We start from the raw sequence: 17,394 nt of genomic DNA on the forward strand, positions 1-17,394 counted from the left end.
CTTGCACCCCTAAAATCCTACTTTAAAATGTTGCACTCTCTCCTTGCACCCTGATGCCTGTAAATGCAAAGAACAACAGTAAACACTTAAAACTATTGGCTTCGTCAATGCTAGTTTTTTTTTGTACAGTGAAGACCTTAAAAATATCTCCCAATCTCCCACCTGCCCGTCAATCAATATATTTTAAGGCAACAAAAACAAGTTCTCTTACTCACACACTCTGAACGCCGTTAGTACACAAGTTAACCTCTGCAAGCACAGTTAGAAAGCTCAAAAAGAGTAGCATCTTCCAAGAAGTAACTTATTTCTGCAGTACAAACATACGACATCAGAGTATACAGCATCCTGGTGGACATGGCCCAACCACACACAACTAGACAGGAGGGACTTTCCTCATCCAAACAAAAGCAGTGCTGTAAAAAGGATATATGCAAGGACAAGGAAGTACTCGCACAAAAATAAAATGTACAATTGTTCTTTCAGAATGAGGAGCAGCAGTCTGAGTAGCTATATATTTCAGCTGGTACCACATTCAAGTGCATACATTGGGGAATGAAGGAGTTAGAGATTTAGCTGCATCATTGTGCATAGAGAAAATTGAGGGACTGTAAGGACAACAAATTCATTTCTGTTGCTTGGGGTGTGCGTCTCCTACTGTTTTTGCAGCTACACCAACAATAATAATATAGAATCCCGGTCCAGCGTTGATGCAGAGTTGCTCAAACAAGTGGCAGTTGAAACATACCGGCATCAGACACCCGATTTGACAAAAGTCATTTTAGAGCACTACCGTCCCTAATGGGCTTGTAGAGCAAGAGGATTAGCCATTCAGTGGTTGGCACCAAATAATATACTTTCAATCAGACGGAATCAATAGGCATCGCTCAGGTGTTTAGTGACATTGGATCAATCACTTGCATGCCATGACAATTTCAAATAAGAGAAATGTGTACGAGAGAGCAGTGGTCAGCTGATTTCTTTAAAAAAAAACAAATTGTAAGTAACCTTATTTAGGCAATTCCACAAGCTTCTCCTTTGAATGCAAATGTCACAGTCTTCGAGACTCCATTTTTCACAACTTCATGTGGCTCAGTATTCTCCGAATCAAACTAAGGTAGGACTCTTCAGAAGAGAGTTGTTAAACTAGAATTGAAAATGCATAAACTGCGGGCCAGCAAAGTTCCATGCCAGAGATTAACACAAAAGGCATGGTACAAGCCTGAAGCTCACAGAGTGTCCGTGGTACATAGATCCCAGACTTGCCGGTGTAGCTACGCTAAAGTGCCATTTGATATAGAGGATTTGAACCCCTTCAGTAATCTTCTACCCAGCCGTTCTCAGATATAAAGGCATCAATCACTTCTTTCATGGCCAGGTTAGGGATGAGCTGGTCTTGAGTCAAAGGACTTCGGGTCACAGGATCAAAGTGTCCAACTCGCTGCAAAATAAAAAGGTATATTGAATTCAGAAAAAGAATGACAGCCAAAAGTATTTATGTCTAGATACCACTATAAATAGGGTGTCTAACTTTGTAAACTCACTCTATCCACACTTCAAGATCAGTTTCAACATTCTAACATGAGACATTGCAGCAACAAAAGTGGGTGGGGGGGGGGGGGAACGGTCGAGGAGTTTATAACTGGTTGATCAACTGGCCCTGTTAAGAATCACCATAAGCAGACCACCACTGTGGTGGCTTGACTAAGTATAAAAGCACTACACAAATACAGCAACAAGAATAGAATGTGCCGGGCACCTGTGGGCCATGTAACCAGAATTGCACAAAGCATCACGAAACCCCATGCTAACACCACCAACCTTTCCACCCACCCTAGCAACAAGCCTTGTCAGTGGGCTTCCATGTCCAGACAATTAATGTACATTGGCCCTCAGTTTCTTTCATCCAGTAAAGTCCTTGTGTAGAACACTGCCCTCAGTACAAAGAGCCAGAAACACTACTGTAATTCAAGCAGTGTGATGAAACTCAGGCCTGAGAGTACCAAATGCATCTTGCGCGCCACAGGATTTCATGCACTCATTAAGCCCCAACTGGTAAACAAAATTCTATTCAGGTGTAGATCCAACATTTGAGCAGTGGCGGTTGGTGAATTCTTCAAGTGGAGAGGCGTAAATATTTCTCCCAAATGTGACCAGCATTTTAGAGCACACTTTTTTACAAATTGTTTGGCTTTTTACCCACATTTTATATCAGCATTGTAGGGTAGCATATCTAAAAGAGAAATGCTGTTGTGCACTGTTGGTGACTTGCATCAAACACATTCTCATGATGCCTTTGCCCACTATATGGGCCAGTATAAAACATTTTCACACTGACTGTGCACATACATTTCCATGCTGGCTGCACCAATATAAGCTAGTATTTCCATAGAAGAACATACTCCTCTTTGCTTTGCGCATAATGCTAGTAATCCTTTTATAAGAAAACATGTCCATGCTTGTTCTGCCAATATATGGCAGTGTACCCAAGTAAGACCATTCTCCTGTTGGCTTTACCATTGGAAATGCATGCCACAGTATCAAAACATGTCCACACTGGATGCACCAAAATGCCAGTCTATCTACATAACACTTCACCAGCAAGAGGTCTGACTTGGATTCACATGCTCATGAATATTCCCCATCGTCAGGCTGGGAATCCTTGGTAGAAGAAAACACAATTTCACTTTATTTCTCCTCTAAACCAATCAGTGCTCTCTGGGTCATACTGCTCCCATCCAATGACAGTCCTCTCCTTAAGCCCCGCCTCTGTTAGCCATCTTCAGATTTGTATTGCACGCTTCAGTGTTGCCAGTCCTCAAGTTGCTCTCTGAGCTATTTCTAAGTTTTTTGACAAGAAAAGTTCGATTTTTGTTCCAAAGAGCCTTCGGGCTATTTTCCTCATCTGCCAGCAACAGGGATCCGTTGTCTGTGAAGTTATGCGACCCTCAAGGACGAATATTCATCGAAGTTTCTAGAAGGCCATCTTAGGCCTACTTCATGCCCTCAAACCATGATGGAGGGAAGAACCCTCGTCAGGCCCTGTACCAAATGCGGGCTACGGAATTTGTTTGTGGAAGACAAGCACCTGCAATGCCTTTACTGCCTACATCCAGACCACAAGGAGGTAGATAGAGTGCAAGATATGGCTAGGTTGCTCTAAGAAAACGGCAAAAGACAGACATAGTAGGCTGGCGGCAAGGCTGGACTCGTACAAGGCCTCTGCCATGTGCTCCGAGAAGAGTCATGCCTCATCCAGGACCGGCCGGTCCGAAGAGCAGCCTTCTAATTCCTTTGAGGTCGCCCCATCTGTGGAGGTCCAAGAAAAGGCCAAGAGCAGCGAGTCCAAGTCCACCAGGTTCGCCACTGCCACAGGTTGGATAGGCCTCACTCAGCATCGCCTTCCACCTCCATAGCCAGCCTACCACCAAGTTTCTCTTCAAAGAGGAAATCGACCACCCCGGGCTAAGCTACGGGAGAAATCAGATAAGCCAAGGACGGTAGAGGAGAAAGGCTGCGCAGCCCAAGCAGGCTCAACCGGCACAGACAAAGTCCTCGTCGGCTACTTTCTACTTCGTCAGCATCTACTACGACTGCAGCAGCTGCGGGCACTGATCCTACAAGGGTTACTCGCGCAGTGCAGAAAGTGTCCCTACCCCCATGGCGCGACACCACTGCAGAGGCATTGACGAAGGCTGCAAGCACTCCGGAAAGGGTAAAGGTACCAGCCCAGGTCCTGGTTCAGAAAGGGGGTTTGGGGGGTGAGGGGGTAGGGGGCGAGGAGGCCCTGAAACATTACTCCCAGGTTTCCGTTCCACCTATGGATATATCATCCACGGACAACGTTGAAGAGTCCATGCATATGATCTACAAGGATGACAGCGGCGCAGGTCCTAGTTTTCCTTCTTTACCTTCTCAGCCGAGGGACCTTTCCTTGGACATTCTGTTGACTCTCCACAGCTTGGTGTCAGAGATCCAGGAGAGATTGCCTCAGGCTCCTGATCAGCCTCTGTCTAAAAAGAGGAAGAGAGTCATATGAGGCCCCCATATAAACCTCCTCCACCACGTCTGGGACCGGTCCTGGAGTTCCTCCCCAACGACAAGAAGATAGAAGCCCTCGCCCTCTTTCAGAAAGGGGAAGTGGCATCGGACCATGCCATCACAGTGTCAGTGGACGTCGCCAACACAGGTTTCCGGCATATGGGAAACGGTGTCTGCCTTTGTCGGCAGGGATGGATGAAGGCCACTAACTTCCGTCAGGAAGTCCAAGCGAAGGTGCTGGACATGCACTTCAACAGCGAAAATCTATTTGTGAAGGCAGTCGAAGAGTCCTTCCAGGCCATCAAAACAGATACAGAGACGGCATGTTCCCTTGTCACTCTCCAGCAATACCGCTCGTCGTCTTTTTGCTCCTCCAGGTGAAAATCAAGCAGGTCATCAAAGGGTTTCTCCACATCTTCCAGACAGCCTTCTATAATGAATTCATGCTGGCAACAGTAAAGACAGACACAAGTGATCACACTTCAAGGGTGTTTATTGAACTGTATAAATGGGTGAGAAAAACACCCAATCTAAACCTAAATCTAAGATGGGAGCAAGCTAAGACCATCAAAAAATAATAACACCATCCAAGTGGAGTCTAGCAAATCAAAAGGGCCTACACTAAAAAACCTATTGCCAATCCTTACCGCTAGGCTACAAAAATAGTGTGGATAACGTTCAGAAGAAAAGAAAGAAGTGTTCCCGAAATGACAAGTCAGGATGGTATTGCTGGGGTCTCCCTTCCCCACATTTTTAGCACGGGACAAGGCGGGACGCCTGAGCACAGCACACTCCTGGGCCTCTCCAGCACAAGGCTACAGTTTCTTTGAACAATACCATGACCTTCTGGGGCCAAGTCGCATTTCTGCAAAGTCTCTGGCCTGCTGGACCATAAACCACAAACAAAAAGTTCCTTCGGTAATCTTTCACGTTGGGCGACTGCTCTTCGGCCCTTGGATTCAAGTCCGGCTTACTATCAGCTTTCTGCGACTCACTGGCTGTGCTGAACTCACCATTGTTTCTTCTCTCTTGAGTCAAGGACAGTACCACAGTAGCAAGCGCATCTCCCCGCCTTGGCTATCAGTGCGGGAGGATCCCGTGCGCCATTGACATCTGTTGTACCACATGTCAGCTGTATCTCCCGGTCTTAGGATTTCTTTCACGGAGGCTTTGCAGGTCTGGGTTGGAAAGGGCAATTCCCTCATTGTCGACCATTCACGTCTCTGTGCCTTTCTTCTCCGTTTGAACTGCCGTCCTGGAATAGCTGCCTCGTTGTGCGTTTGGCCTTGCTCAAGGGTGCTCTTGTGCTCCGCCTTTTATCCCTGTGGGGAAAGGAAAGGACAGCCATGTGTGTAGAGTCATCCGCAATTGCCTGACTATTCCTGACCTTTGTGTTGGGAACATGTCAGGTAAACAGCTCTGGTGTTAGTCCATTGTCTTTCACGATGTGAGAAAGTGTTTGTGTCGGAAAAGAAGCGGGGGGATAGAGTTTCTAAGGGTGAGTTTAGTAGGGTTTGTGTAATGAGTAGGAGGGATTGTGGGAACTAGTGTTTTGTCACAGTTGACTGGTAGGCGGAAAATGTTAAGAGGGACGGGGAGAAGAATGACTGAGTACTCGGGTAGGTAACCAGTAAATAGGGACTCTGGGAGCTGTAGTTACCCAAGGTAACGTTGTTTGGGTTCACGGACAAGGAGTGGTTGTTGTATTTTGATAAGGGAGAATGACTATGGCGAAGTGAGGTTAATTTAGAACAGTTTATTAACGACTCGAGGACTTCGTCCTCTTCCCTGGTGTAACACCGTGTCTCACCTGGGGCATTCACCCCCCCCCCCACTCCCCGAGCATAACCCTGGGTTCCCTTACCCAGGTGATCCTCCCTCGCTCGTCCACCACCAAGGTTGGGATCTGAGGGCACCAGCTCTTCCCTGGCCACATGAATAAGGGATTCTCAGGGTTTAATTAGGAGAATACCCTCAGGTTTCTTACACCACCACCGTTCCCCTCCCTTGCCTTGTCACACTCTGAAACACTTGTGTACGAGCACGATAAATAAATTATCATATCATATAGCAGGTTTAAGGTTATTAAAGACACCTTTCAATTTACATGATTGACATTTGTCCAGTGGGTTTACAAGGCTCGAGTGGGTGGGTAACCCTGAGTGATTCTGGGGTGCTAACCCTTCAGATCTTACATAAGGGGTATACGCACTCGGTTGTGGGGTTTCCCCATTCCCCCAAGAACCCGGTGACCCCCAACCCACTGCACAAGTCACACTTGGTTTCTGCCCCTGTTTGCTGCTGCGACTCTGGATCTCTGGCCATCCCATCTACACCCTGGGGAGTCACCTTGGTATTAGCACAAGGGCAGCTACAATTAAATATCGCCTGTGCTTGCATCCCTGGTTCCCCGACTGCGATGCTGTGTTTTACTCTTGGAGGAGATACTACTCCTTGTGCAATATCGTCCTGCTCAGTGATGGGCATCCCCATTGTCTTAACCCCCCTTGATGCAATGTTGGGGGCAGCCAGTTGCTCGCTCCTCCCAACTGGGATCTTTTTTCGTCATGGGGGTAGGTGGACTTGTACCCGGCAACATTTCTGAACATGACCTTGTGTCCATTTGTACCACCTTCCCACCAGAACATGCCCCATTGTGTTGCACAAATATTTGGGTACTTTCGTCTCGGCTAGGCCCCTGCCCTATTCCAGCTGCAGGTGCCATTTTTTGCAGCTTGTGTTCCCGTGTGCATTTGGCCATTCCACACTACTCCACTTACTACCTTCACAGGCCCTCCAAGGTCCTGGTCTGGATACCATCACTTTTAGTCAGTCTACAGTACTCCTAAGAGTTTGAAGCCACTTTTGTGCTGCCTGCCGATTTTTGCTTATGTTTCAGGGACGTTTTAGTTACAGACAAGGGTGCAATCAGTTTGGCCTCCTGTGACACTTTTTCCTTAGTGTGCACAGAGTTCAGGAATTTCCGGGAACCAGATTGAATGTTCTTAGATTTTCTTTATCGGATCCTAGCCTTTTCTCAACTCTTATTTTTGCCAGATTCAACTTAACTTTTCCCCAAAGTCCCTGCGAGTTGTTGGCATCCAGCATGGAGGCTTGGATGTTTGGCCTGTTATGTGCCTTAGCCTCTGTGGACTGAACTTCAATGGCTCCTTCCTTGGGCCCAAGTGTCCTTGGGAGACTATGTTTTGAGACAGGGTTACTCTCAGTCATATTTGGCTGCATAATGTGGTCTTTGTGTGCACAGACAATTAGGCGGTCTAAAAAGGAGATAGCCTGTAACCTAACTGTTCCAGTTTCAACTTTACTTCACTTAAGCAAATGGTGTGAGCTCTGACCTCATGCCAAACGTTGTCGTATAGTACCACAAATTAGCTCCGCACTACGTTTAGTGCTGATACTGTGGGTGAGGTCAGGCGAATCCTTTTTTGGTTTTTCCAGATGTTCTTTGTGAAGGCTTAACCAGATTCTTCATTATTTCCATGGCCATTTGCTCCTCAGAAAGTAAACCCCTTTCAGGCATTTCTGCTATTTCAGGCTTGCTAGTGGTGTTCTACTCTCCAGGATTAACCCAGGTTGTGTCCATATTTGCCATGTTTACCAATGGTCTTTGGCTCCTCAGTCCTGGGCAGGTCCCGGCGGAAGTCATGGACCCTTTGTAATCCTTTGTGATCCTTGTAAGGTCCGCAAAGGAGTGAGGAGTAAGGGTATGTGTAAGCGTGAAAAGTTACACGTGGAAAAGGTACTCGCACTGGCCCACTGATGGTACATTTGTCACTCATCATTTTCTAAGTATTGTGTATTTGTTTTTCTACACGCCCCTCTCTGGCCTGCCAATTATCAACAATCGGTTAGGTGTTGTTCCAGAAGTTCCTTGAGAGACCAGACGATGCCAGAGCGATCAACACAGTAACTCCTTTATACCTCCTCCCCGCCTCCAGCCACTTACTGCTTTTCGCTTTGCATCCCCACCTCCCGCTCAGCTCAATCCCAAAAGTCAAAAAATCAAAAATACAATAGGGGGAGCTCCAATGGGGGAGCGGAGGTGTGGCTTTGATTCTGTTCAATGTTATTTTCTGAGAGACACTACCGGTCCCAAAGCCAAAGCTATTCAACATCCTTGGTGCGAGTTGAGGGGTTCAAAGGCGCTAGGCCCTCTCACAGGTAATGCTATCAATGTCAATGTATCAGTGAAGTTGTGAATTATAGTGTTGCAGTTAATGGAGTAAAAAAAATACAGATTGTGTATGCAGTGAACTGGTTCTTTTGCAATCAGTAGAGCTAACAGTGCAGGAGCTCACCCGTATTACAAGAGTGAGGCAGGGCTTTCTGTGATCCTTTTCCTCAGCAGTCCCTCCTGTCTGCCGGATGCCTGCTGGAGACTGCTCAGACTGCAACTCTGCTTGCAACTCCGCGAAAGCTCCACGTTTAGCTTGTGATTTTAAGCAGAAGCGCCTCCTGTGATGAAAGTAGAAAAAACACTGCCAAAGATTGGCGCACACTGCACCTCTGCTTGCAACTTTGTGTCTATAACAATGAAGTATGGTACTAATAGAAACCTATGACTAGCCTTCTGAGACTCATTTATAAAACCGCGATTTTGAGCTTTCGTAAGATTTAAAACCTTGTTCCCTACATTCAACACTGACTGTCAAGGATTCCCATCACACCATCTAAGTTTCTTTTACATGTCTTTGCAACTTATCCTTTGGCGCCACTGTCAAGGATTTCAAGAATTTAGATTTAAAACTCCAATTTCTTTTGCAACTTTTTCAAATAAACTTTAAGCCTGCAAATGTCAGCTTTGGCACACGATTCTCTCGGAAACAATTACATGTCGGATTACTCAACCTTCCTTTCTCATACTGTGCCGTTGAGATGTTACTCTGTATTCTTTAATCCTTTGTAAAAGGCTTAATACGGGAGACCAGTCTCTAAGCAGGGGACCAGGATTCGAACTAGTGCTGCGCTCCGATGCCTTGCTTCCAAGATAAACATGTTTTGAGGGAGATGTTAATCCGTTACCTCCATTGTATCCACCGTTTTTGATGGGACAGGCCAAAGTGTGTCATTTTCTTAACTGCCTTAATACAAGAGGTGCTTGGTCCAACTTCTGCTGTGGCTGATGGGCTATTTTTGTTTGCCCCCATTAGTGAATAAAGAACCGCTCTACTCCATCCAGGAGGCCATTAATTTGTGCTATGGAGGACTGTTTTAGTAGGCTCTTGCTTAACAAGGTCACTATGGCTTTCTCTTTTGCCATAATTAAACACAATAAACAACCAAGCCCACTAACATGTGTCCCAAGAGGACGCCTAAATCGTCCTGAAAAATGCACTAGAAACGTTGGATTCCTAGGATAAAACCATTTGCACCTATACTTTTATATACAAGAAGGCCAAATTAAAATACTAAAATAAAGAAAATATAAAACGTACCTAATTTACCTCAAATGTATACACAAAGCATTAATTTAGTATCAGAAATGAGTATTACAATCACAAATGGACATTAACATTTATATTTGCTAGTTATCAATGACATTTCACATAAACTGTCTGCATACTCAATAACGTAGGATTTGAGACCGACTCCTTGAGAAGAACCAGTTACTTACCCCCGGTAACTTTCTTCCAAATGGATGTTCCTCCCTCGTATTCCTCGTCTTTTGATATCTTCCCTTCCAGCTTCAGCTGCTTCGGAATGTTTTTTTTTTTTCGGCAGAGGGTGCTGTGCGTCAATGCGGTCGACTTGATGTCCCTCAAGAGCTTCCATCTTGAAGTCGACGTCGTCTGTACATATAGCAAAGGCAGCGCCCGTTAGCTTCAGTTCTGTTTTTACAGCTTCCTCTTGCAGAAATACCAGAATCAGTGAGTCAACACAGTACCAGACTCTGAAAGAGCGTAAAGTGTAATGCCTGGAAATTCTACAGCCGGGTAGGGTGGGAGCGGCGACAAGGAATACATATTCCTCATCTTTTGATCGACTCCAAAAGCAGTGTTAGGTTTTGGAGGGAGGAGTAAGAATGTTCAAACTTAAGATTTGTCATGGATTGAATGTAGGACAGCTTTCCCAAATCCTCCTTCCTAGCTAGAGAATGAATCCAGACAGTCATGCTTTGTTAGAGTGTGGATGGTAAACCAAGTGGCTGCTGCACAAATGTCTTTTTTAGGGACCCCTCTTTGCAGAGCAGAGGATGTTGCCATGCCCCTTATGGAATGAGCTCTCAGGCCTTCTGTGGGATCTTTCCTGGCCAATCGGTAGCATTTTGTACTAGCAAGAATTATCCACCTGGAAAAAGTTGGTTATGTAACTGAAGTCCCAGTTTTGTGTCCAGTGTACAAAATGAAAAGCCTATGTAGCCTTTCCTCTTTCTTGCTAGGATGAGGAGGCAGATAGAAAGTTGGAAACATAATTCTCTGGGAAAGAATCTGCTACAATTTTTGCAAAAAAGAAGGTTTAACCCCAAGGACAACCTAAATGGAGGCTTACTAGATGAGGCCTGCAACTCACTCACCTTGGGGGCTGATGTCAACGCAACTAACAGAATGCTTTTAAAAGTTAGTAGTCTTGGAGACCCCCAGGGGGCGCAGGCAGCATGGATCTCTGACTTACTGTTTGCTACGTCCCGAGCGCTAAAGAGACCGAATGAATGCTTGAGAGCTCAACATCCAGCCCTGAAATTAGAGGTGCGGATTCCTAAAGACCCTCAGAGTCTCCTGCCCAATTGTGGTCCTGGGGAGTACCAGACCGATCGAGGTAATCGTTGCTGAAGCTACAGCCCAGCGTTGCTTGATTGTGCCAAAGGCACCATCTTGGGCAGCAATGCAGCGGCAGAGTCAGACCGCTGACTAGGTGCCGTTACCCGGGGATGGTGACCCAGCCACAACAAGGAAGGTGGTCATAGAGAAGCTTGGCGAGGATCGTGGTTGCATCTCCTTTGGGCAGGGGAGCAGGCAAGGCATGGCAGAGAAGGGAGAGCATGCTTGCTTCAGCAGGATCCCTGGGGTTAGAGCTGAACCTTTACAAGGTGCACACTGCATGAGAGGGAGCCCCGAGCTGGCCCGGAGTACAGCGCCTGACTGTGGTAGGTGCTACATTTCAACAGACAGGGGAGCAGTGCCTGGGAGGTCCCCCGAGCATACAGTGCCTGTGTTATATATGCAGTGTGGGCACCTGAGGGGTGCACACCCACAAAAAGGACTAGGCAGAGGCACTAGTAGTTGTATGCTCGACCCGGGCACCGCAGAGCTCTTGTATAGCTTTCGGAGGAGTTTGGGGACAGTGGGAGTGAGCACCAAGGAGGAGCCCCCCTGTTTCGGAGGCGGGGTCCAAGTCCGATATCTGAATATTGCTGGAAGAGATGAGATCAATAAAGAGTCGTCTCCCCAGGGCAGAGTTGACAAGGTGCAGGAGAAACTGGAATCCCTAGAGAATAATCAGCTTTCGGCGGACTTCATTTAAATGGACGGATGGATGCAGGACTTTGAACTGAAAATGAGAGACCTTAAACTAAAAGTGGATGATTTTGAGAACAGGGAGAGGTGCACGAACATTCGCATCCTGGGTATGAAGGAGACGCAGGGGGGGGAGTCTGCCCTCACGCTGGAGTACCGTGTGCGATTGCTGATAAACTGCCTCTTCGAAGAGGTGCCCTCCCCAGAAATTGTATTCGATAGGAACCACCAGGCGGGAGGACCCTCAAAGGGTCCCAGGTCGGCACCGGCGAAGTGCCACTACTTCAATCACACAGCGGCTATCCTGTGTATGGCCAGGGAGGAGGACCAGATTAATGGACTCGGAAGTGCAGATTTTTCAGGACCTTTCGGCTAGAATGGTGAATAAGCGCGGTGACTGCCGCCCATTGACTCAGTGACTGCGAGAAAAGAATATACGCTACAGATGGGGATTCCCCTTTGCCCTCTCTTTCGAATATCGCGCATAGGACTATAGGGTTACCTCGCTGGAGGAGGCAGAGGGGGTCCTGCGACACCTGAAAACAGACGATCGTGGGCCAGTGGGCAACAATGTGGTGAGAAATGGCCCACGTAAAGAGGACCTACCAGCTCGTACCAGGAGAGACAGGGCGGCGGGAACGAGAACATTCCAGTGATTTAATACACCAGGACATCTGCGGCTGTCGATTTGATGATTTTTACCTTTACACTGGTTCTTTGTGAGGTACCAGGTGGCTCCCCTCAGTCCGATGGTCTAATGCAGCAGATAAGGGAATTGAGACGAGAGTTGGGCGATATATGGCCGGGGAAGGCAATAGTGCACCTTTGCTTCATAAAGCAACAATTATTTGAGAAGGGGGACAAAGCCCACACGCTATTAGCATCTCATCTGAGACGCCAAAGGTCAGAAAGAGCAGTCTTCCAAATTAGAGGCCCTAAGGGTGAGGGTCCTAACTGATCCTGCAGCGACAGCGGCCAGATTCTGAGATTTCTATTCCCAGTTATATACCACAGAGGACTGTAGCGGCGAAGGAGAAGCTCGGGCGTACCTGAACTCCCTTCCCCTGCGGAAACTGGACGCAGGAGAGCAGGAGATCCTGGATGCTCCTATCCAAGGTGAGGTTGTTTGTATGTCAATCTCCAGATTAAGGGTGGGGTTGGCCCTGGGTCAGGACCGCTATACTCCAGCATTTTAACAAAGACATAGCCCCCCTCTTGATTCTATTTCTGACAAAACTATTTAATAGCATAATAGAGGGAGGGACAGCCCCACTGTCATTTACATAAGCCTGGATTGTGGTCATTCTAAGGAGGGTAAGACCCATATCACTCAACACAGACACAAAGATTTATGCCAGTGTCCTGGCGGGTAGGCTAATCAGGTTCTCCCTACGTTGATACACAACAACCAGGTTGGCTTTGTCAGAGATAGACAGGGGATGGATAATATTTGCAAAACTCTCAATCTCATTGCAGGTACAGATGCTGGGCAGGACGCTGCCGTCCTATCTGTATATGCTGCGAAAGCATTCGACAGGGTTCAAGGGAAATTCATGAGAGTCGCCTTGGTGAAGATGGGGGATTGGGGCCTAGATGGGTCATGGGGGCAATGGGTCTTTATGAGCATGCAAGAGCCAGGGTGGTGGTAAACAGGGTGGCATCTAATGAATTGCCCTTGAGACGTGGAACACCACAGGGCTGGCCCCGGTCACTGCTTATTTTTGCGCCAGCCTTAGAATCGCTGGCAGTAGTCATACGCTCCAGCGCTTCTATTTGAGGCCTGACAAGGGGAGCCATAGAGTATAAATTGGTGCTGTACGCCAATATCTTGGCATATCTGAGCTCACAAAGCACCTTGGTGGCCGTATTCCTGAAATCTTTGACTACGGCCAGCTATCGGGCTTCAAGATTAACATCACAAAAATGGTTGCCCTCCTGCTCCTCAATACCTCACCTCATTTGCTCCACAATATGAAGGAGCTAGGCATACAGATTCAACAAGGGAAGATTTGAGTATTTGGGGATTCATATCACTACAAATTTGAATTACCTGTATAAACAACTCCCTCGCCCGTGGGAGGTGATAGTTAAAGACTTCAAAAGGTGGACGGGGCTAAAGCTGTCCTGGGCAGCCCAGCTGAACCCGGCTCACCACCTCTTCCTTCTTTCCCTTCCTTCGAATTTCTCTACAAATCTTTCTCCTCTCCTCACCCCATCTCCGTTCTAATCATCTATCAACCCCCTGGCCCTCTTTCTATGAAGACCTCGACCACCTCCTTTCACTTATCTCTCCTTCCCCCTCTCCTCTAACTGTACTTGGTGACTTTAATCTTCGCTTATCTTCTCCCCCTCATTCCTCATCCCTCTTCTCCATCATTGACTCTCACCTCCTTTCCCCTCTTCCTTCTTCTCCTACTCACTCCTCTGGTTCCACTCTAGACCTCATCTTCAATTCTTCCTACCTTTCTTCCCCTGTCTCTACACTTCCTATCTCTCCGATCATGCCTTACTCTCCTTCTCCCTTACTCCCCTTCCACTCGCCACTAGGCCCTCTCCTCCCATCTTCTCTCAGCGTAACCTTCGCAACTTTGATCCCTCCATTTTTTTTTTACACCTGCTCTTCTCTTCCCTCTCTCCAAGATTTCTCATTATTGTCAGCCAATGATGCTCTATCCACTCTCTCCTCCTCCATTTCTTCTTCCCTTGATCAACTTTACCCCCTTTCTTTCTTCCGTCCAACCCGGAAACCCTCTCAACCATGGCTCACTCCTCAACTTCTCTCTATGCGGCGTCTCCTCAGACGTCTTGAGACACTCTGGCTCAAATCTCCTTCGCTTTCCAACCAAACCTCTCTTTTTGACTCTCGTCTTGCCTCGGCTAAACGGGCCTACTACTCTAACCTTAATTCCGAAGCCCCCCATCCTCGCTGCATCTTCCAAACTCTCTCTCGACTGCTCTTCCCTCCTAACCCTGATCCCTCTACCTCCTCTCCCCTTTCTCCTTCTGACTTTGCTAACTTCTTCTCCTCTAAGATTCTTGCCCTTTGGCAAAAAATCAGCTGCTCCTCGTTTCCCCCCTCTTCTCCTCCCCCCACCCCAACTACGTGCATGTCCGTCTTTTCACCCGTCTCCCCCTATGACGTCTCCACCCTCCTTTCCAAAGCCCACCCCACATCCGCCCCTACTGACCCTCTCCCATCCCTTCTTATCCCCAAGATCTACCTTCTTCTCATTCCCTACCTTACTTCCTTCTTCAACATCTGTCTTTCATCTGCCACCTTCCCCTCTGCTTTCAAACACGCCACTATCATCCCTATTTTGAAGACACCTTCTGCCGATCCCCTTCTCACCTCTAACATCCGCCCTATCTCTCTTCTTCCATTCCTCTCTAAGCTGCTTGGGCGCCTCACCTACTCCCAGCTCTCAACCTTTGTCACCAATCTCTCCCTCCTACCCCCCTCCCAATCTGGCTTCCGTCCTAAACACTCTCCTGAAACTGCTTTTAACTACATTCTTAACTCCCTCCTCTCTGCTCGACACTCTAAGCAATCCTCAGTCCTCATTCTTCTGGACCTCTCTGCTGCTTTCGACACTATCGATCACCCCCTTCTTAACACTCTTTCTTCCTTTGGATTCAAAGGCTCTGTTCTTAACTGACTATCCTTGTAACTCTCCTCCCGCTCTTTCACTGTTTCCTGGCGTGGCCGGTCCTCTCCATCCCAACGGCGTACCTCAAGGTTCAGTGCTTGGACCTTTCCTTTTCTCACTCTATATCTCCCTCCTTGTCCCTGTTCTCTCCTCGTTTGGCATTTCCCACCATTTCTATGCCGACGACACTCAACTCTTCCTTTCTTTCTCTTCCTTCTCATCAGACCTCCACCTGAAACTCTCTTCCTGCCTTACTGCCATAAAGAACTGGAGGTCTTCCCGCTTTCTCTCCCTTAACAATGACAAGACTGAAGTTGTCTTTTTCATAAACTACTAAACTTCTAATCTCCTCTCTTATCTTCTCTCGCCTCTTCTAATGTTCCTCCTTACTGTTTGGTCTACCTACTTCTCATCTCGCCCCCCTCAAGTCTATCTACCACTCTGCTGTCAGTACCCTCTGTCTCCTTACCTCCCGCGACTCCATCTCGGCTTCCCTCTCCTCCCTTGGCTGGCTTCCATTCCACTCTCAACTTAAATTTGACTTTCTCTGCCTTGTCTTCAAATCTCTCCATGGTCTTGCTCCCCCTTAACTCTCCTCCCGCCTCTCTTTCTACACTCCCTCCCGCTCCCTTCGTTCAGATAACCACTTCCTTCTCACTGTACATCCGTACCCTTGTGCCCCCTCCCGTTTCTGCTCCTTCCAGCTCCTAGCTCCCCTGCACTGGAACTCCCTACCTCTCTCAATCCGCTCTATTCCTACTTTCTTCTCATTTCGCATCTCCCTTAAATCTCTCCTTCTCCACCCCCCGCCTTGAAACTCCCTCCCCTTCTTGCTCCCCCTCCTCTTTCTGCTTCCCTTGTTTACCTCCCTCCACTCCCTATCCACCCCAGTCTCACCCTTTCCCCTCTCTCCTCCTCCTCCTCAACTCTCCTTCTCCCTCACATTCCCACTGCTCTACTCTCCCAATTCCCTTCAGTTTAATTGCTCTTCTTAATGGTTTGTTGATTGATTTATTACTGTAATTTGCTTCTACCGTTATATTGTTTTATGTTTTATGTACCAAGTTCAATTGTGCAGCGCTTTGGTGTAAAGCGCTATATAAACATACAAATAAAAATGAATGTCCACCCGCAACTCTTGTTTTTGTTTCAGGCTCTTCCCGTTAGAATTCCAGTGTCATTCCATAGTGAGGTCAGAAGGGCTTACTCTGTTTTTGGTGGGCAGAACAGAGGCCTCGGATAGCATACTCTACCCTTACGTAAGGCTGAGCGGGTTTCCAGGACACCTATGAATGAACAAGTTACTTACCAAACTGGTAACGTTCTTTCGACTGGATGTTCCTCCAACTTATTCCTCATCTAGGACATGTAATGTCCACAGCTGTACTGCTTCAGAATTATTTTCGGCAGAGGGCGCCCTTGCGTCGATGGCGTTGGTTCGATGTCCCTCGAAGGCCTCCGTCGGGTGAAGTCATCGGATGTTATAAGTAGCACGCATATCGCACGTAGCCTCAGTTCATGTTTTTTCCCTCTCACACATGTCCAGAACTCGCCATCGACTGCACTTAGCCTTGCGGGACTGTAAGCTGTAATGGCATGGGAAATTCTTGAGAGGGGTATGCTGGGAGGGCCATGAGGAATACATTGGAGGAATATCCAGTCGTATTAATGTTACCAGTTTGGTAAGTAACTTGTTCTTCAAATGGATTGTGTCCTACAATGTATTCCTCATCTATGACAGACTCCCAAAGCAGTAAACATGATTCGAGGAGGGAAAAGAATTTAGACATACCCAATTAAATGGCAGATTAAAGCACTGCCTTACTAAAGGCCAACATCCGGAGCATGGAAAGTATCCAGGGAGTAATGCTTAACAAGCATGTGTATAGAGGACCACGTTGCAGCATCACAGATATTTTTCACCGGCACGCCCCTCTGGAGGGCTGTCGAAGTAGCAACGCCCCTGGTGGAATGAGCCCGCAAACCCTCAGGAGGGTCCTTACCAGCCAACCGGTAGCATTCCAAAATCGTGAGGATAATCCACCTAGACAAGGACTGCTTAGAAACAGCCAGTCCTAAACGGAATCCAGAATGCCCCAGAAAGAGCGGATTGTCCACTCTGAATTTGGCCATCCTGGAGAGATAAAAGTTCAAGGCTCTTCTAGGATCCAACCTATGGAGCGGTTCCTCTTCTTTACTAGGATGAGGAGGAGGATAGAAAGCGGGGAGTACCA

The 17,394-nt window shown here is 47.4% G+C and overlaps 1 protein-coding gene across 6 annotated transcripts in view; it reads right to left on the reverse strand.

Annotated features, from left to right (window-relative positions):
- Positions 1–498: 498 nt before the first annotated feature.
- The window catches only part of STUB1 (STIP1 homology and U-box containing protein 1), a 465,879-nt gene continuing 448,983 nt past the window's right edge, over positions 499–17,394 (reverse strand). For 4 of the 6 annotated variants that reach the window (XM_069646080.1, XM_069646075.1, XM_069646077.1 and 1 more), the window contains 2 exons: positions 9,674–9,848; positions 499–1,438 (listed from right to left, as the gene is read on the reverse strand). In XM_069646080.1, coding sequence (XP_069502181.1) covers positions 1,422–1,438; positions 9,674–9,848 — 192 coding nt within the window. In that variant the 3' untranslated portion in view covers positions 499–1,421. The remainder of the gene's footprint in view (positions 1,439–9,673; positions 9,849–17,394) is intronic. The other 2 variants (XM_069646076.1, XM_069646081.1) reach the window with 1 other exon arrangement.

The sequence above is a fragment of the Ambystoma mexicanum genome, chromosome 2p (assembly GCF_040938575.1).
Source record: "Ambystoma mexicanum isolate Mex_15411 chromosome 2p, UKY_AmexF1_1, whole genome shotgun sequence".
NCBI classification, from domain to species: Eukaryota; Metazoa; Chordata; class Amphibia; order Caudata; family Ambystomatidae; genus Ambystoma; species Ambystoma mexicanum.